The following is a 23169-nucleotide window of genomic DNA, read 5'->3' as shown; positions in this document are numbered from 1 at the left end:
CATGTAAGCACTGTGGTTCCTTCTGTCTTACCCTATGCCTTTTCCAAAACTTAGGGCAGTAGTTCCATCTCCAGAAAAAATAAAAATAATAAGATAATAGTTGCATAGTGCTATGCCCTATACAAAATACGACCTTTGTAACCATTTCCCAAAGATTTTTTGTTGGTTGGTTGGTTGTTTAAGTGTTATTTATCTTTTTATCTTATCTTCAAGATAAAAAAACAGGTATGGGCCAGTTGATGATGTTGCTCCACTAGTGGGGCCAGTTGAAACCTCTCTTCTCTAAATCATGATAGGACAGCTGTCAAAGCAAAGGCTGGCTTAAAATCCTTTTGGGGAGGGGGTTCAGGACCATTGTTGGCAAACTTTTTTCCTTCCCCCATTATTCATATTTTATTGTATTTTTCCCCAGACAACACCACCCCATGTTATTGGTCAGTTGGACAAACTCATCAGAGAGGTAAGATGGAATAGTAAATAAAATCATTTTATTTTATATCAGGGAATTGAAAAGGTGGATACTTTTAATACTTTATTCAACTCTACCTTGAATTTTATTTGAGGGAAGTTCATGTTCTTCACAATAACATACTAGGAGCCATAATATAGTGGCAAACGTGGAAAAATATGAGGAATTGTTCAATTTGGAAATCAAATTCACTTGAAGTGAATGTGGAAGGTAATGGCCTAATGACCACCCTATTATAAATGCTGTGATTTTTATTTATTTTATTTAGTTATTTAGTTATTTTTTTTTTGAGACAGTCTTGCTCTGTTGCCAGGCTGTAGTGCAGTGGCGCAATCTCAGCTCACTGCAACCTCCACCTCCCAGGCTCAAGCAATTCTCCTTCCTTGGCCTCCTGAGTAGGTGAGACTACAGGCGCGTGCCACCATGCCCAGCTAACTTTTTTTTTTTTTTTGAGACAGAGTCTTTCTCTGTCGCCCAGGCTGGAGTGCAATGGTGCCGTCTTGGCTCACTGCAACCTCCGTCTCCCAGGTTTAAGTGATTCTCCTGCCTCAGCCTCCTGAGTAGCTGGGACTACAGATGCATGCCACCATACCCAGCTAATTTTTGTATTTTTAGTAGAGACAGGGTTTCGCTGTGTTGGCCAGGCTGGTCTTGAACTCCTGACCTTGTGATCCACCCACCTCGGCCTCCCAAAGTGCTGGGATTACAGGCATGTCCACAGCGCCTGGCCCGCCCAACTAACTTCTGTATTTTTTTTTTTTTTTTTTTTTCTGAGATGGAGTCTCGCTCTGTCGCCCAGGCTGGAGTGCAGTGGCACAATCTCGGCTCACTGCAACCTCCGCCTCCTGGGTTCAAGTGATTCTTCTGCCTCAGCCTCCCAAGCAGCTGGGATTATAGGCGCCCACCACATGCCTGGCTAATTTTTGTATTTTTAGTAGAGACAGGGTTTCACCATCTCGACCAGGCTGGTCTTGAACTCCTGACCTCGTGATCCACCCACCTCGACCTCCCAAAGTGCTGCGGTTACAGGCATGAGCCACCACGCCCGGCCTAACTTTTGTATTTTTAGTAGAGACGGGGTTTCACCATGTTGGCCAAGATGGTCTCAATCTCTTGACCTCATGATCCACCCGCCTCGGCCTCCCAAAGTGCTGGGATTATAGGTGTGAGCCACTGTGCCCAGCCTGTTTTTTGTTTTTTTTGAGACTGAGTCTTGCTCTATCACCCAGGCTGGGGTGCAGTGGCATGATCTTGGTTCACTGCAACCTCCGCCTCCTGAGTTCAAGCGATTCTTCTGCTTCAACCTCCTGAGTAGCTGGGATTACAGGCTCCCACCACCATGCCTGGCCAATTTTTGTATTTTTAGTAGAGACGAGGTTTCACCATGTTGGCCAGGCTGGTCTCGAACTCCTGACCTCAAATGATCCGCCCCTCGTGACCTCCCAAAATGCTGGGATTACAGGCATGAGCCACTGTGCCCAGCCTTTTGTTGTTTTTTTAAAATATATATATAAAAAGAGATGGGGTCTTGCTATGTTGACCAGGCTGGTCTTGAACTCCTGCTCTCAAGCGATCCTCCCATCTTGGCCTTCCAAAGTGCTGGGATTACAGGCATGAGCCGCTGTGCCCGGTCAAATGCTGTGATTTTTTTTTTTTTTTTCCAGGGGGTACAGGGTCTTACTCTGCCACCCAGTCTGGAGTGCAGTGCCGTGTTCTCTGCTTCCCACCGGCTAATTGTTGTACTTTTTTAGTAGAGACAGGGTTTCGCCATGTTGGCCTGGCTGGACTCGAACTCCTGGCCTCAAGTGATCTGCCTACCTCAGCCTCCCAAAGTACTGGAATTGCAGACATGAGCCACCGTGCCCAGCCTAGACTTTCTTTTAAGTTGTTACAAATTTCCACCTACTAACTAATGAAGAAATAAAATAATGAACTATTTTGATGTTGAAACTATTTTAAACCTTTGATTGTCAGTGTGACAGAGGCCACTTTTACCAGTATAACTGGCTACTACTCTCAACTAGTGAAGCCTGGCCTTGAGTATGTGTCCTGTGCAACTGTACCAGTGGGCTACACACTATATATCTGGCCTTGGAATTTCTTCTAGACTCACATCCAAACAACATCCTGTGTTGTGCAGAGATTTGTTATAAGGGATTTCAGAGAAAGAAGTGATTGAGAAAACAAAAAAATTAAGTAAAAAATCTGATACCACAAAGTGCTAGATATAAATATATTCCATATCGATATGAAAAGAACCATACACTGTTGAAGAAATTGGTTGGGGTAGGGGTTTAAAACTGAGCAGTGGGGACCTGATTCTAAAAGAATTGGGGCAAGCAAGAAACGAGGAAAGCAAGGTCTTGGGTCAGTATGGAACAAACAGGAATGGTATCTTGAGTGGTCTGAGACTTCTCTTAGCTAATGAGTGTCCTTGTGCAGGATTTGGCTGTGTCATTCTTAAGTTTAAACTAAGTCCATAATGTGACTAAACTGCATTGGATATGTTAAGTACAGACAACTCTGATCACCTCTTTCTGTTTTTGGTAGGTATCTACCTTAGATGGAGTTTTAGAAGTCCGAAATGAACATTTTTGGACCCTAGGTTTTGGCTCATTGGTATGTTCTTTTACATATGACTTTAGTTATAATTTAAAATACAGTCTTCCATTTTTAAAACTGAAAAAAAGTATTTCCTTAAAATTTTTATAGAGACTTTGATTCCTAGTTATGTTAAGCAGAGTCTAAAATGTACATGAATTCAGTTACCTAATTGAGGGATTTTTTGGTGCTTAGAGACAGGGTCTCACTCTGTTGCCCAGGCTGGTGTTGAACTCCTGGCCTCAAGCAGTCCTCCTGCCTTAACCTCCCAAACAACAGAGGAATGTTTTTATTTTTTTTCCATCAAACATGTTAATGATAATAATACAGGAGTGTCCAGATAAGACAAATTTGTAGTCAGTGTAATTTCCAAATAAGAAAATGTTAAAAAAAATTAAAAGTGCAATTGCTTTCTTTTTTAACTGTAGTTCTCATTTTGGAGAGTTTGCTGAATATTTTGAAGAACTACAGTAACACAACTTGCTTCAGCGTAAAATTTCGTATTTTCTAATTCAGTTTGAACCTCAATACCAGAGAGACTTTATTATGACACGGTTTTACTCGTACGTTAGGAATGATGAGGAAAATACAGAAAATGTAAAGCACTATAATCTTATCATCTAAAGAAAACTGCTGTTGATATTTTGGTGTTTATACATTTATTTTCCTTAGAAAATGAGATCACGGGCTGGGCGCGGTAGCTCACGCCTGTAATACCAGCACTTTGGGAGGCCGAGGCGGGCAGATCACCTGAGGTTGAGAGTTTGAGACCAACTTGGCTAACATGGTGAAACCCCATCTCTGCTAAAAATACAAAATTAGCTGGGCGTGGGTTGTGGCACACGCCTGTAATTCCAGTTACTCGGGAAGCTGAGGCAGGAGAATCCCTTGAACCCGGGAGGCAGAGGTTGCAGTGAGCCGAGATCACGCCATTGCACTCTAGCCTGGGTGACAGAGTGAGACTCTGTCTCCAAAAAAAAAAAAAAAACAGAAAATGAGATCATGCTGTTTTATAATTAGCTCTTTTTGTTTAATTAATTTATCATGAACAGTTTTCTATGTCATTAAATACTCTTCTACAGTATCATTTAAAAAAAAACAGATAGGGTTTGATTTTTCTAATATAACACAAATTTTATAGATAAACAGATCAAAGCTGGTCTAGCAGTTCAATGATATTACCCACTTTGCAGTCTTTAGTTTCAGGCTATGCTTTTGTAGTGGGAAAATGGTTGCTTCACCTCCACCTTCCCCAACTCTTTCCCTCTCTCATTATTTTGGATGTCTAAAACTTATTACAAGAAAAACTTGAGACTGTAACATCCCCTCCCTCCTTACTGGGAAGGTGCCAAATGACCAGAGTGTCAAGAGACCAAAGAATGACTTGGACAGGTCCAGCATGGCCAGTAGGTGAGTTTGTTAGGACTTACCTATGGGGCACTCCTGGGAAGCAGGACAGCTTTAGAGATCTACCCACCTCCATTTCTAAGCTGCTTTTAAGCTAATTTTCTCGCTCTTTGCCTGCTGTATGTGTGTAATGAGACTGTTTTCCTTGGTAGGGTCTCAGATGCTCTCTAAAATCTTTGGTTCTCAGGGTCGCTTGCTCCTCGACTGTACACCATGGCTTTGGCTCATTGCCTGGCCTTCAGAGTTCGGGCAGCGGACATACATCATCGAATAACCTAGTGGGGGACCCACCACACTACACTTCTTTAAATTCTTTAGAAGGGGCCGTTGGGAACAATATTCTCTAAATTCTTGAATGTTGAAAGCAGCTTGTGGACATTATAATTAAAAATTAGTTTGATTGGATATAAACTCTTCAGTACACATTTGTTTCAAGTTTCTTAAAAACACATTATCCCTTTTATTTCTGGCATGAAGCATTTCTGAGACAATGCCTAATGATAGTCTTAATTTTTTTCCTTTTATATGTCACTTGATCTTTTTGCCTGGATGCCCAAAAGATTTTTTTTTAAGTTCAGTACCTTTACTAGAATATGTCTTGGCATTGGTCATTCTGCATGAGTTATTTCAGGTATGCAGTGCACCCTTTCTTCTTTTTTTTTTTATTTTTATTTTTGAGACGGAGTCTTGCTCTGTCGCCCAGGTGGGCGTGCAGTAGTGCAATCTCGGCTCACTGCAGCCTCTGCCTCCAGGGTTCAGGCGATTCTCCTGCCTCAGCCTCCCGAGTGGCTGGGATTACAGGCACGCACCACCACACCCAGCTAATTTTTGTTTTTTTTTTTAGTAGAGATGGGGTTTTACCATGTTGACCAAGCTGGTCTCAGACTCCTGACCTCAAGTGATCCTCCCCCCTTGGCCTCCCAAAGTGTTGGGATTACAGGCATGAGCTACTGCGCTCGGCCCACAGTGCACGCTTTCGATAATGCTGTTTCAAAAATAATTTTTTAAAACATCTAATTGTATTTTGTAATATTTGTTCTATTCTCTTTCTTTGGTTTTCTTTTGTGGAAACTTCTGTTATGTGCATGTTAAATATGTTGGATCTTTGCCTTTCTTACTGTTATTTTCTTTCAAATTCTTATCTTTTAATTTCCTTTTGATTTTTTTTAACCTTTTGTGTCTCTTAAAGTATACGTGTATGTTTCCTTATGTTTGTGTTTGTTCTGAGTAAGTCTTCATTTCTAAAGTGATCTTTTTTTCTTGTATTACAATTGTCATCTCATTTCTAAGGTTTTCTAATTCTGATTTATGATCTTGTTTTATATCTTTTGATTGGTTTTTAAAAAGTAGGTTATAGTTTTTATCTGACATGTAGTTTTATCTGTCTGGTGATCTTTTATAATCTGTTTTATAGTCTCTTTTTCTTACATAACTGTGTGTGGGATTTGACCCTCTCTTCTTTTCTGTTGCTCATTTTTATGTGAAATTAGTTTTCCTGAACTTTAAAATTAGGAGTGGTTTAGGGTAGTGTGTACAAATTCATGGGTCTAGAGCTCCATCTTCTGATGATTTTGTGAACGAAGAAAGATTTTTGTTCTGGCTCTGTTCCTCTCTGCCATTTTTACCTTTTTTTTTTTTTTTTTTTGAGACAGGGTCTCACTCTGTCGCCAGGCTAGAGTGAGTGCAATGGCATGATCTTGGCTCACTGCAACCTCCGCCTCCCAGGTTCAAGCGATCCTTTCACCTCAGCCTCCCCAGTAGCTGGGACTACAGGTGCATGCCACCATGCCTAGCTAATTTTTGAATTTTTTGGTAGAAACAGGGTTTCACCATGTTGGCCAGGCTGGTCTCAAACTTCTGACCTCAGGTGATCTGCTCTTCTTGGCCTCCCAAAGTGCTAAGATTACAGGAGTGAGCCACTGTGTCCAGCATTTTTTTTTTTTTTTTAAGGAGACAGCGTCCTGCCCTGTCACCCAGGCTGGAGTGAGTGGTACAGATATAGCTCACTGCAGTCTCAAATGTCTGGGCTCAAATGATCCTCCTACCTCAGCCTTCCCAGTAGCTGGGATTACAGGTACATGCCACCATGCCCAGCTGATCTTTTTAATTTTTTTTGTAGAGACAGTCTTGCTGTGTTGCCTAGGCTGGTCTTGAACTCTTGGCCTTAAGCACTCCTACTGCCTTGGCCTCCCAAAGTGTTGGGATTACAGGCACGAGCCACTGTGCCTGGCCCTGCCTTACATTTTTATCTGAACTTCTTCTGTCCTTTGTCTCAACTGTACTACTCAGTTTGGATTCTCTTGCCATTGTTTCTTTTTGATATGGAGCTTTTTTTTTTTTTTGGAGGGGAGCTTTGCCTGGTTACTTTCGAGAACTCACAGGGCTCAGACTATTGCAGCCCTTATTGCAGACCCAGTGTATTTGCCCACTGTTGTAATGTGCAAAACTCCTCCCAGTTGCAGCTGCTTTTCTCATATTGGCTGTCCTAGATTTCCATTAAGTCTTGTTAGCCGCTTTGGGGTTTTTAGGTCAGTCAGATGTGCTGTTGCTTCCTGCTGCACAGATTGTGTTACCTTGAAGGTCTTATACCTTTTATTTGGGTTTTCATAGGGGTACTAGGTTACTTTCTTTGTTTTAATGGAAATATTTGAGGCATTTCAAACACTGCCACCACTGCTGCCATCTTGCAAGAATCCCAACATAATTTTTAGTTTTCTTAGTTTTACATTATCTAAATATGCCATAATTTATTTCATAAGTCCCTTAGTGAATATTTAGATTCGCTTCTATTTTTCCTATATTAACAGGTCTAGGATAAACTTTTTTTTTTTTTTTTTTGAGACGGAGTCTCACACTGTCACCTGGGCTGGAGTGCAATGGCATGATCTTGGCTCACTGCAACCTCCGCCTCCTGAGTTCAAGCAACTCTCCTGCCTCAGCCTCCCAAGTAGATAAAAACTAGAAAGAAGCTATCTGTGAAACTGCTTTGTGATGTGTAGATTCGTCTGACAGAGTTAAACCTTTTTATTGATTCAGGAGGTTGGAATCTCTCTTTTTGTAGAATCTGCGAAGAGACAGCCGGGATTACAGATGCCCCACCATGCCCCACGTCTGGCTAATTTTTTGTATTTTTAGTAGAGATAGGGTTTCACTGTTTTGGCCAGGCTGGTCTCGAACTCCTGATCTTGTGATCTGCCCACCTCGGCCTCCCAAAGTGCTGGGATTATAGGCATGAGGCACCATGCCCAGCCTGGGATAAACATTTTTATGGGATAATCTTTGTAAATATCCATGATTATTTCTTAAGATTAATTTTTAGAAGTTTTTGTAAATCTGAAAATATTCACATTTTTATGGCTTTTGATGCAAATTCCCAAATTGCCTTCTAGAATGCCTTTTAGAACTACACACCTTGAGTCTTATGTTCATTTTTAACCATTCTTTCCTTTATTTTTTTAATTAATTAATTTTTTAAAATATGGAACGCTTCATGAATTTGCATGTCATCTTTGCACAGAGGCCATACTAATCTTCTCTGTATCGTTCCAATTTGAGGATATGTGCTGCCGAAGTGACCACTTAACCATTCTTTTAATTGCGTTAATGACATTGGATGGCTTATAAACACAAAGAATATAGTCATCAACTCAGAACTTGGCATCTAGAAACCACACCTATGAAGTCCCTGGTTAATACCCAGGAATTTAATAAAACAAGCTTTTGAGCTGCTAAAAGTTAATATCACAAAAGCCATAGATTAACGCATGCACTGTAATTATAGGAGACTTTTCAAGTTCATACTCTGAAAACAGAGTTTCCTTATTTTAATTACTTTGATTTCCATATCAGACTGAAAGAGGATATGGCATCTTTAATACTTAGGTAGTGACAACTGTGAATGGTAGTGGCAAAAGAAAAGGGAAAAATCAAAGATGACTTGATTTCAAGACGTGGCTTGTCTTAGCTAAAAGTAATAAACTAGAAGTCAAATTCAAGGAATATAGATATTTTCTCTGTCTCATGATTGACAGTAGCTCTCTTACTATTTTTCTGTATTTAGTATTTCAAGTCATAGATTCAGATACATTGTTACTAAACAATTTGGCTAATTTATGTGCAGTTTATGTTTTGTAAGAATTTTTTTCTTTTTCGAAAATCTGTGTTTATTTAGAGACCAACATGGAGTGTCTGCTGGACATTTTATTTAATTTTATTTACTCTTTTTTTGAGACTGTGTCTGGCTCTGTTGCCCAGCCTGGAGTGTAGCGACATGATCTTGGCTCACTGCAACCTCTGCCTCATGGGCTCAAGCCATCCTCACACCTCAGCCTCCCAAGTAGCTGTGACTATAGGCACGCACCACCACGCCCGGCTAATTTTTGTATTTTTTGTAGAGATGGGGTTTTACCATGTTGTCCAGTCTGGTCTCAAACTCCTGAGCCCAAGTGATCCATCTACCTCAGCCTCCCAAAGTGCTGGGATTACAGGCATGAGCTACCATGCCTGGCCATCTACTATATATATATATATATATATATATATATATATATATATATATATTTTTTTTTTTAAGTTCTTATTAGGCAAATAGTACCCAATTGTTAAGAAAATAAAAACTTGTAACTAAGTCATAAAAAAGAGAGTAAATATCCTCAATAATTCTGCCATCTAGAGATAAATATTGTCATCCTTGATACTTGCCTCTGTTCTTCTGTTTTTTATTTTTCTTTATTTATGTCTTATTTTATTTTTTATTTATTGAGACAGGGTCTTGCTCTGTCACCCAGGCTAGAGTGCAGGGGTATAGTCATGGCTCACTGCAGCCTCAACCCTCTAGGCTCAAGCAGTCTTCCTGCCTCAGCCTTCCTCGTAGCTGGGACTGCATATGTGTGCCTGGCTAATTTATTTTTTATAACGATAGAGTCTTGCTATGTGGTCCAGGCTGGTCTCAAACTCTTCCTTAAGCAATCCAACCTAGGTGCCCATCAATCCTAGGTGTTATTGGGCACCTAGGTTGATGCCATGCCTTTGCTGTGTGAATAGTGCTGCAATGAACATCCAAGTACATGTGTCTTTTTGGTAGAAAGATTATTTTCTTTTGGATATATACCCAGTTATGGGATTGCTGGGTCAAATGGTAGTTCTGTTTTAAGTTTTTTGAGAAATCTTCAAACTGCTCTTTAGAGTGGCTGAACTGATTTACATCCCCACCAACAGTGTATAAACACTCCCTTTTCTCTGCAGCCTCACCAGCATCTGTTGTTTTTTCACTTTTTGATAATAACCATTCTGGCCGGGCGCGGTGGCTCATGCCTGTAATCCCAGCACTTTGGGAGGCCGAGGCAGGCAGATCACCTGAGGTCAGGAGTTCAAGACCAGCCTGGCCAACATAGCGAAATCCTATCTCTACTAAAAATACTAAAATTAGCTGGACATGGTGGCGTGGGCCTATAATCCCAGCTACTTGGGAGGCTGAGGCAGGAGAATTGCTTGAACCCAGGAGGTGGAGGTTGCTGTGAGCTGACATTGCGCCACTGCACTCCAGCCTGGGCAAGAGAGCAAGACTCTCTCAAAATAAATAAATAAATAAATAATAATAATGATAGTAGCCATTCTGAGTAGTGTGGGATGGTATCTCATTGTGGTTTTGATTTGCATTTCTCTGCTGATTAGTGATGATGAGCATTTTTTTCATGCTTCTTGGCCACTTGTATGACTTCTTTTGAGATGTATCTTCATGTTTTTTTCCCGTTTTTTAATGGGGTTGTTTTTTGCTTGTTCAGTTTTTAAGTTCTGCATAGATTCTGATATCAGATCTTTGTCTGATGCATAGTTTGCGAATATTTTCTCCCATTCTGTAGGTGTTTCTTGGTTGTCTCGCAAGATTCTTACAGTTTTGAGGTCTGTTTTTTTTTTTAGACGAAGTCTAGCTCTGTCACCCAGGCTGGAGTGCAGTGGCATGATCTCAGCTCACTGCAACCTCTGCCTCCTGGGTTCAAGTGATTTTTCCTTCTCAGCCTCCCAAGTAGCTGAAACTACAGGCATTTGCCACCACGCCCGGCTAATTTTTTTTTTTTTTTTCCATTTTTGTAGAAACAGGGTTTCACCATGTTGGTCAGGCTGGTCTTGAACTCCTGACCTCAGGTGATCTGCCTACCTCGGCCACCCAAAGTGCTGGGATTACAGGGCATGAGCCATAGCACCCTGCTGAGGTCTTAAATTGAAATCTTTAATCCATCTTGAGTTAATCTTTTTATATGGTGAAAGTGAAGGTCCAGCTTCATTCTTCTGCATATGGCTAGCTAGCTATCCTAGTACCATTTATTGAATAGGTAGTCCTTTCCCCACTGCCTATTTTTGTTGACTTTGTCAAAGATCAGATGGCTGTAGGTATGTGGCTTTATTTCTGGGTTCTTTATTCTGTTCCATTGGTCTATGTGTTTGTCTTTTTACCAGTACCATGCTGTTTTGGTTACTGTAGCCTTATAGTTTGAATTCAGGTAATGTGATGCTTCCAGCTTTGTTCTTTCTGCTTAGAATTTCTTTGGCTATTTGGGCTCTTTTTTGCTTCCATATGTATTTTAAAATATTTTTTTCTACTTCTGTGAAAAATGACATTGGTAGTTTGATAGTAATAGCATGGAATCTATAGATTGCTTTGGACAATATGGCCATTTTAATGATACTGATCTTCCAATCCATGAGCGTGGAATGTTTTTCCATTTGTTTGTATCATCTGTGATTTCTTTGAGCAGTGTTTCATAGTTCTCCTTGTAGAGATCTTTCACCTCTTTGGTTAGATGTATTTCTAGGTATTTTATTTCTTTTGTGGATATTGTAAATGGGGTTGAATTCTTTTTTTTTTTTTTTCTTGATACAAGGTCTCTCTTTGTCACCCAGGCTGGAGTGCAGTGGTGCAGCCACTGCAGCCTCGACCTCTCAGGTTCAATCAATTCTCCCACCTCAGCCTCCTGCGTAGCTGAGTAGCTGGCACTACAGATGTGTGCCACCACGCCCAGCTAATTTTTTAAATTTTTTGTAGAGATGGGGTTTCACCATGTTGCTCAGGCTGGGGGAGTGTGTGTGTGTGTGTTTGTGTTAACCAAAATAGGATCATTTGCTGATTATCTACTTTAAAAACATAATTTATGGACCGGGCATGGTGGCTCACGCCTGTAATCCCAGCATTTTGGGAGGCTGAGGCAGGAGGATCGCTTGAACCTAGGAGTTCGAGACCAGCTTGGGCAACATGGTGAGACCTCATCTCTACAAAGAAAACAAAAAAACAAAACCAAAAAAACCCATAATTTATGGTAAACACTTTTTCAAGTTAACGAATATACTTCTAACTCTCATTGTAATGCCTGGTGTTCTCTATCCCTTAGAAGCCTTGATACCATCTTTGATGAGTCAGTCTTCCTCATCCTTTACTTCCAGCTGGGTATCAAGTCCTTCCATTACTGCCTCTGGAATATGATATATCTGTCTGTCCCTCTCTGATCCCACTATTTTTGGCCTGGCTCAGCTCTCCTCTTTTGTTTTGTTTTGTTTTGTGACAGAGTCTTGTTCTGTCTCCCAGGCTGGAGTGCAGTGGCATGATCTCTGCTCTCTGCAACGTCTGCCTCCTGGATTCAAGTGATTTTCCTGCCTCAGCCTCCTGAGTAGTTTGGATTACAGGTGCATGCCACCATGCCCAGCTAATTTTTGTATTTTTAGTAGAGACGGGATTTCGCCATGTTGGCCAGGCTGGTCTCAAACTCCTGACCTCAGGCGATCTGCCTGCCTTGGCCTCCCAAAGTGCTGGGATTACAGGCATGAGCCACTGCACTTGGCAGCTCTCCTCATTTATAATCTAGATTGTTGAAGTTTTTTTCCTACCTGATTTCCAGTCATCTATACCTACAATTTTTCTGAACTCTGATTATTTATTTCTGTTAGGTTGCAGATGTTAAATCGAAATTCCTTATCATTTTAGAGTCCTCTGGTAGCCTCTTTTTAACCTTATTACCTACCTATCATTTTTCTTTCTTCCTTCTTCCCTTCATCTCTTCCCATGCTGGGAGTGCGATGGCGTGATCTCGGCTCACTGCAACCTCCGCCTCCCAGGTTCAAGCAATTCTCCTGCCTCAGCCCCCTGAGTAGCTGGGATTATAGGCACGTGCCACCACACCCGGCTAATTTTTGTATTTTTAGTGGAGGTAGGGTTTCACCATGTTGGTCAGGCTGGTCTCGAACTCCTGACGTCAGGGGTGATCCGCCCACCTCAGCCTCCCAAAGTGCTGGGATTACAGGCGTGAGCCACCACACCCAGCCCCTTCCTCTGTTTCTCCTTCTCTTCTTTCCTTCCTCTCTTCCTTCTCTCCCTCTCTTCTCTCTCCCTCCTCCTTCTTCTGCCCCTTGAAATACTTGGACTTCTTTTTTTTCTTTTTCAAGATAGGATATCACTCTGTCACTCAGGCTGGAGTGCAGTGGTGCGATCTTGGCTCACTGCAACCTCCGCCTCCTGGGTTCAAGCTATTCTCCTGCCTCGGTCTGCCAAGTAGCTGGGATTACAGGCACACGCCACTATGCCTGGCTAATTTTTTGTATTTTTAGTGGAGACTGGGTTTCACCATGTTGGCCAGACTGGTCTCGAACTCCTGACCTCAGGTAATCCACCCACCTCGGCCTCCCAAAGTGCTGGGATTACAGATGTGAGCCACTGCGCCCGGCCAGGACTTCTTTGTATATTGGTATTATTGCTTATTCTTACCAAGTATGCCATACATTTTCATTGCTTTTCCCTCAGTGTGGAATGCGTCTCTACTTTTTGAAATTCTGTTTAATCACCAACCCTAGATTAAATGCCATCTTCTTTTGAAGTCCTCTTCAATTGGAATTAATACCTACCTTTTCGGCTCTTACATTGTATTTTTTGTATGTTTCATTTATATTCTTCCTTGTATTATAATATTCCTATCTTGTTCCTACATGGATATTTCTTTTTTTGTATTTTAAAGATTCACAAATTATTTAACTCATTACAATGATAATCACCAGCAAGTAGTCTTTAAGAAATATTAACATTAAGCTTTTTCTTTCAAAGAAAATGCCAGGAACTTACCAAATCATAAATAAAATGTTTTATCTAATGAATTTTTTGTTAGTCTAATTCTAAGCAATCTCTTTGTTATGATTTTGCCCCTTTTAGGCTGGATCAGTGCATGTAAGAATTCGACGAGATGCCAATGAACAAATGGTTCTTGCTCATGTGACCAACAGGCTGTACACTCTAGTGTCTACTCTAACTGTTCAAATTTTCAAGGATGACTGGATTAGGCCTGCCTTATTGTCTGGGCCTGTTGCAGCCAATGTCCTAAACTTTTCAGATCATCACGTAATCCCAATGCCTCTTTTAAAGGGTACTGATGATTTGAACCCAGTTACATCAACTCCAGCTAAACCTAGTAGTCCACCTCCAGAATTTTCATTTAACACTCCTGGGAAAAATGTGAACCCAGTTATTCTTCTAAACACACAAACAAGGCCTTATGGTTTTGGTCTCTATCATGGACACACACCTTACAGCAGCATGCTTAATCAAGGACTTGGAGTTCCAGGAATTGGAGCAAATCAAGGATTGAGGACTGGTTTTACAAATATACCAAGTAGATATGGAACTAATAATAGAATTGGACAACCAAGACCATGATAGACTCTAACTTATTTTTATAAGGAATATTGACTCCTTGGCTTCCAATTTATTTAGTAATCCAACTTTGCATTGACTGTTTAATCATTTACTCTAAATGTTAGATAATAGTAGGCTTGTTCACATTTCATGAAACCTATGAAACTATATTTTTGTAAAATGTGTTTGTGACAGTGAAATCCTCGTAAATGTTAAAGGCTTTAAATAGCCTTCCTTTAGAAAATGTGTTTCTTTAAATTTGGATTTTGATATCTTTGGTTTTGTAGTTGACTGCAGTGTGATGTGACCTTACCTTTATAAGGTAAGACGGAGTCTTGCTCTGCCACTCTGCCCGGCCAATACATTATTATTAACTTAAGGCTGTACTTTATTAAGGCTTCCTTAGTTTTTGTTTTGTTTTGTTTTTTGAGATGGAGTCTCACTCTGTCGCCCAGGCTGGAATGCAGTGGCATGATCTCAGCTCACTGCAACCTCTGCCTCCTGAGTTCAAATGATTCTCCTGCGTCAACCTCCTGAGTAGCTGGGATTACAGGCACCTGCCACCGCGCCCAGCTAATTTTTGTATTTTTAGTAAAGACGGGGGATTTCACCATGTTGGCCAGGCTGGTCTTGAACTCCTGACCTCATGATCCACCCACCTTAGCCTCCCAAAGTGCTGGGATTAGGTGTGAGCCACCGCACCTGGCCGATATTTTCTTTAATGAAATTTATAAATATGCTTCTTGAATAATACACATTTTGGAAAAGGGAAAAATGTCTGTTCAAAAAGTAAAAGTCTCTTTTATAGCTTTTCCAAACTTAATTGCTAAATTTTTCTTTGAGGTTCTCCTGTATTATGTCTTACAAACTAAAAGCAAAAATTTTTAGCAGAAATTTTGGAATACATTCTATCTAGCACAATTTGAATTTTTAATTATCAAGATTTTTGTTAAAGTTTCTCTCCTTTAAAAATTTTAGTACATTTGTAAATAGTCCATGGTTCTCAGTGTTTTATTTTGATTAAGTGACTACCAAACTTTTGGTGATATGCAGTGAAAGAATCCCAATTTTCTATGTTACATTTAGTCAAATTACTGACATAATGAATTTATCTTTCCTGACACGTTTTCATTCATTGGCTTTTTAATTTCTTATTTTATTAACAAAATATATCAAATATATTACCAAAACACATGGAGTTCCGTACATAATATGGAATTTGATGTCTTTTCAAATTGCACAAAGAATTTGAGCATATATAATTTTTCCAAAGCATAATGGACCTTAGATTATAGAATACAGCATTGTTAGGTCTGCAGTGGGCAGTTTCTTTTTGTTTTGCTTTGTCAAAAATGGGAAATTGGTAACTGTGATGAAATGTGAGAATTACATAGATTATGTTATTTTTTAGTTGTTTTCCAAATGCAGAGTTTAAGGACTTTCTAACATGGCTAGTATTACTTCCAAAAAGTATAACAAGCAGCAGTCACACATGACCTAGGAGGGTTTTTTATTGTTTTATTTTATTATGCATTCCATAACAGTTTTAAAATGGAATTTTGAGAATGGACTTAACTTTCCTGGAATCCAATGCTCCTGGAGATTTATGACTTTCCCAGCCATCAGCCAGCTATCTAGAGAAGATTTTTGTTTTTCTTTTGCAACAGTTTCTTCAGTCAACTCAATCACTTTCAAATAGGAGCAGCACTTTGAAATCCTTTTTCTTCGCTGTGGATTAAAAACATCCAAGAAGCCATCTCTGTCAAGCAGAATTGTCATCTGTGGTAATAAGTGACCATGTCCTAAATACCTTTTTCTTAGTGAGGAGTTGGTCATTGTCTTTGGCATCTGCAACCCCTGTTCAGGCATGTGACCTGCTAAAGAAATACAGCCTACACTACCTTGACTACTGGGGAAAATGATACTTCGTAAAATGTAATAAGGCAACCTGTTCCTTGGCCTTTATCTTATGTTTTCCAACTATTACTGTATCTGTTATTGGTCTGCTATTACAGGATGATTCTTCTTCCTCCATTGATCTCAACTAAATGTGTATTAGGGTCATGCATGAAATCTGAACTGCCATGTCCTGAGTTATGGTTAAGAGGTATGTGCTGCCACCCCATGCATGTCTTCCCCATCCCCATAGGATTTTAAAGTGTTCAGGTACCAAACACAGTTCTGTGTGAGGTTTTATGCCTACTTCCTCAACACCAATTCAGAGGCAACACCTGTGCATCTGTCCCACCAAAGGTGCTTTAATACCTACCTTCACTATTTGAGAAAGGACACTCACAGTTGCCTGTGGGTTATGAAAGAATTGGCCCTATGTCCTGCATGTAAGATGTTACAGGGGACATTGGGCCATGCATTATTATATAGAGAAGTCTTATTTGCCAAGCTCTGACTAACTTCTGGATATGAAAATAAGGAACTTGCCCAGCATAGGCCTATAGGCAGCAGCCTTACTAGTAAATCTTGCCACAGAATCACTTGAAGCTAGACAGAGAAAGAAGTTCAATTTAAATATTTGTCCCGTTGTTTGTGATTAAGATGTAAGCTTTGTGGAATGTAATTAACCCTGCTTTACGAAGTCACCATATTATAATAGGAAAAACACTGCCTAGGAGGCAAGAGATCTGAATTCCAGTTCTGATGCTGCCACTGTGTAAGGAAGTAGTTTTATAACCCATGGGCAAATCATCTGAGCTTTCTCATCTGTAAAGTTAGGGAGAGGAATTAATTAGTTGATCTGTAAAATAATCAGCTTCAAAATGTTACGGCTAAATCTGTAGAATGTATGCCCAATTGCTAAACGGATGTTGTGCCCAAAATTTTATCTAGTGACTACCTCAACATACAGGCCAAGCATTACCTACACCAACACCCAAGCCATTAATTTGAGGTGCCATGAGAATAGGTGAACCACAGCCTAACACCATTTAGGTTTTTGTGTTTTTTTCAGGCTTGCCTCTACTTAAATATATTTAGATGAGAGAGTTTTCTTAGACTTCTTTCTTTGTAAGGAAGGGTTATTTGGGGAAGTGTTGGAAAAAAGATTAGGGCAGGGTACCCTTAGTTTATATAGGGTACAAAAGAATGGGAAACATCTTCCCTTTCTTCTTTAATCTCTGAAGTCATGTTTGGAATTACATATAATGTAGCAGGTACTGGAGAGGACCTGAATTTCAAGCTTCTGATTTAGCTGTTTGTAAACTTCCAAGTTTTGCTTGACTAAAGAATGCTGATCTTTTTTGGGAGTCTGATCTCCTTCTAATATCAGAAAGTGCTTTTTATATTCCAGATTGCTTGAATTAAACTGTTTGGATTAAAGAACATATATGGAGTTTCCTCTCTGGTTTTAAATAATGTTTCTTTATTCAGTAGCTATTAATAATTTATCTCATATTCAGCGAATATTTATTGAGAATATTGTTGAGAATCTCTTACATGCCAGGCACTATACTAAGTTAATATGCATTCAGTATACCAGTTGGTGTGACCCAGACCAAAGGTAACACAAAGATGAATGAGAGTTCCTTCAAGGAGCCGATAATCCTAGTAGGAGAGCTAAGACACAAAACTGTTGCATGTTTTTAATCATCAAATTAAACTTCTTTCCACTTCCTTATCTTCTTTGGCATCCTTTTGCAAGATTTTTTTTAACTACCAGGCTTAAAATAATGAGGTCCCAGAGCACTTACTGGCTTCGAGTACACTTTATTTAAGCAGTTACTAGTTTAAAAGCACCTGTAATAACACTGAGATCATCATCATCAAATTGCCACCCAACAAGCCTAGCTTCTTGCAGAAAAGTTAACTTGGATAACACTTGGCTAAGTTTTCTGACTAATGCTGGATCAGGTAGAAATTCTTTAGTACTAAAGTCAAAAAACACTAATTGCTTAAGATTCTCAAATACACCCATGAAGGCAAGCCATCCATCACTGCTCACACGATTTCCCGCCAAATTCAACTGCTGGAAGTTTTTCAGAGGGTTCTTTCCAAAAAATGCACCTGGGTAAAGAAATAAGTATATTAGTTGGAAGAAAAATTTTTTTAAAAAAAAGAGAAATAGGTTCTACATTTATTTTACATACTTTTTTTTTCACTCTGAAATGGCCATGTTTGAACCAGTGCTTTGCCTCAGAAAGAAATTATTAATATAATTCTCTATAGCTAGGGCAGTGATTGTGAATATGGTCTATTATATTTTCCTAGAGTATAAGGGAATCTGATAAATAGTGATTCGTAGTGAGGTAGCAACAATATGTAAATGAATTACTTTTTTTTTCCCTTTTCCTTACTCCTAGGAAATGGAAGGTTGCTTTAATTAAATATTCAGTACTTGTTTTCAAACCTGGAGTCAATCTTTGGCAATATTAAGTCGTTTCCTCTTCTGAAAAAGTAAACACCACCTAACTGTTGTTTCTATGGGTATGTTCCTAACTGTAAACTTGAGTAAGTGAGCCTCCTTCAGTATCTAAAGATTTGGGTGTTTTTGTTTACCTGTTTATGTATAACCCTCCCGAGCCTCTTCAGGAAGTTCCTCCATTCCTTACAGAATAGGGCACCTAAAGTATTTCCTACATAGGGTAGGTGGATATCCTGTCTTTCTGATACACAAAGAATGCACACACACACACATACATACAAAGGATGTGTGTGTGTGTGTGTGTGTGTGTATACATACACAAATAGTTTAGTGTTCATTCTTTATCCCATGTTACCAGTTTAGGTGGTACTGGAACCCAAGTGAGTCTTGCAATAAGAAAAAATACCTTTCTTTCAGGTCATTTACCATCATACAGATTGGCCAGTATACAACATTAGGATTTCACAAAACTAGCTCTGTGTTAATTACACATATTAAATTGTGCAAAGCGTTAGCCCTACCCACCTACCTGGCCTTTTCTGGATGACTAAGTTCACCTTGAAGTACAGAGTGGACAGACAGGCAGACTGGACATGGGAACTCTGTTACTTACATGTTTATACTCCAGAGTATCACACACAAATTGCAGAAGATGTATGCCTGGCTTATCAATCCACATTACTCGGCTCATCCGAGCTCATCTTAGTCTTAGTGTACCTCACCCAACTTTGGAGGGTTAATTTGTTGTATATTAAACTTGTGTTTCTTGGGAGATGTGTAATATTAGATAATGTTCCAGAAACTGACCCTTATGGAAATGAAGGTCCATGATTCAGTTTGGATTCCAAGTAGGAAAAGAGGTTTTAAAAGTTCCTTTCCATTGTCTCAGTGAGAAGACCACTAAAGAGTTCAAGTTAAAGAAGGAAAGGTTCAGTGCTGTACAATCTTAAGGTTAGCAAGCAAAGACTAAAAGCTATCTGCTACCAGTAATGAGGGCTTAATGACAGAAATGGACAGTCTTGTCCGACCAGCTTACGTGGGTGAGGTCAACCTAGTTATGCACTGAAACTATACCCTTACCCACTTTCAGTAAAGGTGTTTACCAGCTCCGTAGTGAGAGGAGATCTGTGAATTTGGTGTCTGATGTCACTGCATGGCCTTGTGTAGTTTGTTCAGTGCAACTAAGTACATTCTAGAGTGTGTCCTTAGTCAATGTCAGCCAATGCTTTTATCACCATCATAAGGTCTTGAGTTTCGAAAGCTCTTCAGGTTCTTCTTTACAGACACCTAAAGTGATTGACCCTGCCTGACCGTGGTCAAGATGCTAGCGGCTAAAGTGGGCAAAGCCAGGTAAGGAGATGATTCACAGGATTCTGCCTTCATGTCTCTTACCCATGGTCAGTGTCACTGACACCATCTTTGGGCCTTCTTTGCCACTTTTATTAATTTGAAACGTGAGACAGAGGCCGGGTGCGGTGGCTCATGCCTATAATCCCAGCACTTTGGGAGGCCAAGGCGGGCAGATCACCTGAGGTCAGGAGTTTGAGACCAGCCTGACCAACATGGAGAAACCCCGTCTCTAGTAAAAATACAGAATTAACCAGGCGTGGTGGTGCATGCCTGTAATCCCAGCTATTCGGGAGGCTGAGGCAGGAGGATCACTTGAACCCAGGAGGCAGAGGTTGCGGTGAGCAGAGATCACACCATTGCACTCCAGCCTGGGTAACGAGTGAAACTCCATTTCAAAAAAAAAAAAGAGAAGAAAAGTGAGACAGACTGCTAGTTGTTCCCAAAACTGTCTCTCCTTATTCCATAGTTAATAGAGTTTTATTTCGGCATATGGCCACTCATATCCCAACCTCCCTTGCTATTAGGTGTGGCTAAATTTTTGCCAAGGAAGTATAGGCAGAAGTGATGTGTGCAACTTCCATGTCACTTTTCCGCTTTTCCCCTCTTCTACTAGGTTGAAATGATCACAGGGCAGTGACCTAGCTATGGCCATAAAGTCAAAAATAACACTCTTAAGGAATAGAGGAGTAAAAAGAAAAGTAGGGGTCTGGGCCTGAAAGACTGCACAGAGGAAAACCACCCCACCTGCCTGGACTGCTCATTTCTGGACTGTTACATGATAGAGAATCAAGTTCTGCCTTCTGTAAGCCATGGTATAGTTGGGTCTCTGTTATCGCAGCTTAGCCTATGCCCAGCCTAAATAGTACATAGGTCCTTACTTTCCCCTGCCTTCCACCTCCTCTGTTCCTTGGAGGATGGCTTTCTCCCTGCTCTCTCTTCCATCTCATGTTCATGTCCTTTCTGCCTTTGCCCCTTCTCCATATGCTTCCCAGCATGGCATGCACTCAGTCCAAATGCTGGTTGCCAGTTGTGTGTCTATCTAAGGCTCCTTCCCCAAAGATCAACTTTTTTTCTCCTTCTCAGCTAGCAGAACATATTTTCACCACCTAAAAGGAATTTAAGAAGAATTTAAAGCCCATTCCACCCTCACAGGGTGAGCAATTTATAGTGGTTATCTACTAAGGTATAAGGATCTTATCATCAATTTAAGAGAGTTTCTTAGATAATTATTGGAATGTGTGCTAGTGCAGGAACCAAGAACAAACAACATTTGTCATAAGCCAAGGGCATGCCTTTTGTTCATTTAATCTGCAGTGCTTATGAGGAGCAGACTAGATCCAAGAGAAACAGAATCCATGACATTTAGAGCCATAGGCTGTATGTGGGCTGTGGAGAGTGCAAATGGCTTGATTGGAATTCCAGGAAAAATCTCAAATGCCCTGGGTAGAAGGGTTCTGATTCTTGGGGGTTCCTGTATCCCAAACACAACTCTTCATTTGTGTTGTCCTGTAGTTCACCTGAACGAGTACCAGAGTTCTCACTGTTTAGTCATTCAGCAACATCTTTAGTGCTACTACGTGCTGCGGATTATGCTGGGTGCTGGGGATATGTGTAAACGACAGACATGGTCCCTGTCTAAATGGGCTTACAAAATAGTGTGAAGACATGCATTATAAAGTAATTAGATGGGTGGTGGGTGCTATGGTAGGTCAGGGTACCGTGGGAGCACACAAAAGCAATAGGCTTTCCCACTCCACTTTGTTCCCAGGACACTTGCAATTGGGCTTATATGCTCCAGGAGGAAGACTGGAGGATTCTTAGGAGAAATGGAACTGCCCCCCAGGAAAAGGCCCTACAAAGAAGGGGCCATTTTGCTTGCCCAATCACCCCCTAGTGGAGTTAGCCTGTCAAAAATTCACCGCCTCCCTTAGACACACAGAACTCCCTATCAACTTGTGTCTCCCTCTAAAATGTGAAGAGGACAGTGCAGGATTATCAGACATTTGACAACAGCCTCCCACAAGGAAGACTGAGACTAAAAGCCAAAACAACTCCCAAAGAAATCAGGCACTGTAGAAAACAAGAAAAATCAAACTCCAAAGACCTAAGTTTTTCAGAGATCCTAAGTTTTTCAGTAGACTGCATCTACTCAGCAACAATAAGATGCTAAGAAAGAGCTTTTGGAAAATAAAATATGATAGCGGGATCTACACAGCAGAATGATTGGGCCCAGGATTTAACACAGAGCTTCTAGAACATGAATAGGGTCTGCGATGGCTTTTTTTTTTTTTTTTTTTTTCTTTTTTTGAGACAGGTTCTGGCTCTGTTGCCCAAGAGTGCAGTGGTGCAATCTCAGCTCACTGCAATCTGCCCCACTGGCTCAAGTAAGTGATCCTGCCAACTCAGCTTCCGGTATAGCTGGGATTATAAGTATGTGCACTACGCCCAGCTAATTTTTGTATTTTTAGTAGAGACAGGGTTTCACCATGTTGGCCAGGCTGGTTTTGAACTCCTGACCTCAAGTGATACACCCACCTCGGCCTCACGAAGTGCTGGGATTACAGGCATGAGCTCTCTTTGAGAACAGGCTGGATAGCAGAGTTCAGCTTCAAACATCCAAGTTGAAAGATGCCATTTAACAAAGGGTTTTGTTAGAGCAGGTGAAATTGGTCAGGCATGGTGGCTCATGCCTGTAAGCCCAGCACTTTGGGAGGCTGAAGCAGGCAGATCACTTGAGGTCAGGAGTTTGAGACCAGCCTGGCCAACATGATGAAACCTCGTCTCTACTAAAAATACAAAAATTAGCTGGGCATAGTGCACACACTTATAATGGCACATACTTATAGTGGCGGCATGGACCGGTAATCCCAGCTACTGGGGAGGCTGAGGCAGGAGAATCACTTGAGATTCAGAGAAGCGAATAGAGAACAGAGAATCCCAGGAAGCGGAGGTTGCAGTGAGCCAGGATCGCACCACTGCACTGCAGCCTGGAACAAAACAAACAAAAAAACAGGTGAAATAGATACCTGAGCTAGCAATGATTTTTATGTTGTAGTCTCAGATTGCTGATGGGTAAGAAACAAAATTTTGGGAGTCGAGCAAAACATGGCAAAGCTTGGAGATCAAATGCAATCTCTGAGGAAGAACAGCAGATAGTCTAGACCAAGCTTTAAGGAAAACTAGGAACATTTAATATCTGGGTAGAGGAATCACCATTGAAAAGAAGACTGAGAAGTAGTCAAGGTGGCATGGAGGTCAAGAGAATGTTTTGAAAAGAAGGGAATGCTCAGTGTCAAC

At 40.6% G+C, this 23169-nt stretch overlaps 2 protein-coding genes and 1 non-coding gene across 13 annotated transcripts in view; 1 reads left to right on the top strand and 2 right to left on the bottom strand.

The window, feature by feature from the left end:
- Window positions 1-17493, top strand: part of SLC30A6 (solute carrier family 30 member 6) — a 58200-nt gene extending 40707 nt beyond the window's left edge. For 8 of the 10 annotated variants that reach the window (XM_055108080.2, XM_003822010.7, XM_063595010.1 and 5 more), the window contains 3 exons: window positions 413-460; window positions 3020-3088; window positions 13668-17493. In XM_055108080.2, the coding sequence (XP_054964055.1) occupies window positions 413-460; window positions 3020-3088; window positions 13668-14168 (618 nt within the window). In that variant the 3' untranslated portion in view covers window positions 14169-17493. The remainder of the gene's footprint in view (window positions 1-412; window positions 461-3019; window positions 3089-13667) is intronic. The other 2 variants (XM_003822011.7, XM_055108081.2) reach the window with 1 other exon arrangement.
- Window positions 7950-8056, bottom strand: LOC112439043 (U6 spliceosomal RNA). The gene has a single exon (XR_003027340.1). It is a non-coding gene; the product is annotated as a U6 spliceosomal RNA (small nuclear RNA).
- Window positions 17494-17847: 354 nt separating the features above from the next.
- The window catches only part of NLRC4 (NLR family CARD domain containing 4), a 43722-nt gene continuing 38400 nt past the window's right edge, over window positions 17848-23169 (bottom strand). For both annotated transcript variants that reach the window (XM_057301320.2, XM_034952897.4), the window contains one exon: window positions 17848-18164. In XM_057301320.2, coding sequence (XP_057157303.1) covers window positions 17872-18164 — 293 coding nt within the window. In that variant the 3' untranslated portion in view covers window positions 17848-17871. The remainder of the gene's footprint in view (window positions 18165-23169) is intronic.

This window comes from Pan paniscus, chromosome 12 (assembly GCF_029289425.2).
Source record: "Pan paniscus chromosome 12, NHGRI_mPanPan1-v2.0_pri, whole genome shotgun sequence".
Classification (NCBI taxonomy): domain Eukaryota; kingdom Metazoa; phylum Chordata; class Mammalia; order Primates; family Hominidae; genus Pan; species Pan paniscus.
This window is presented reverse-complemented; position numbering and strand designations above follow the sequence as displayed.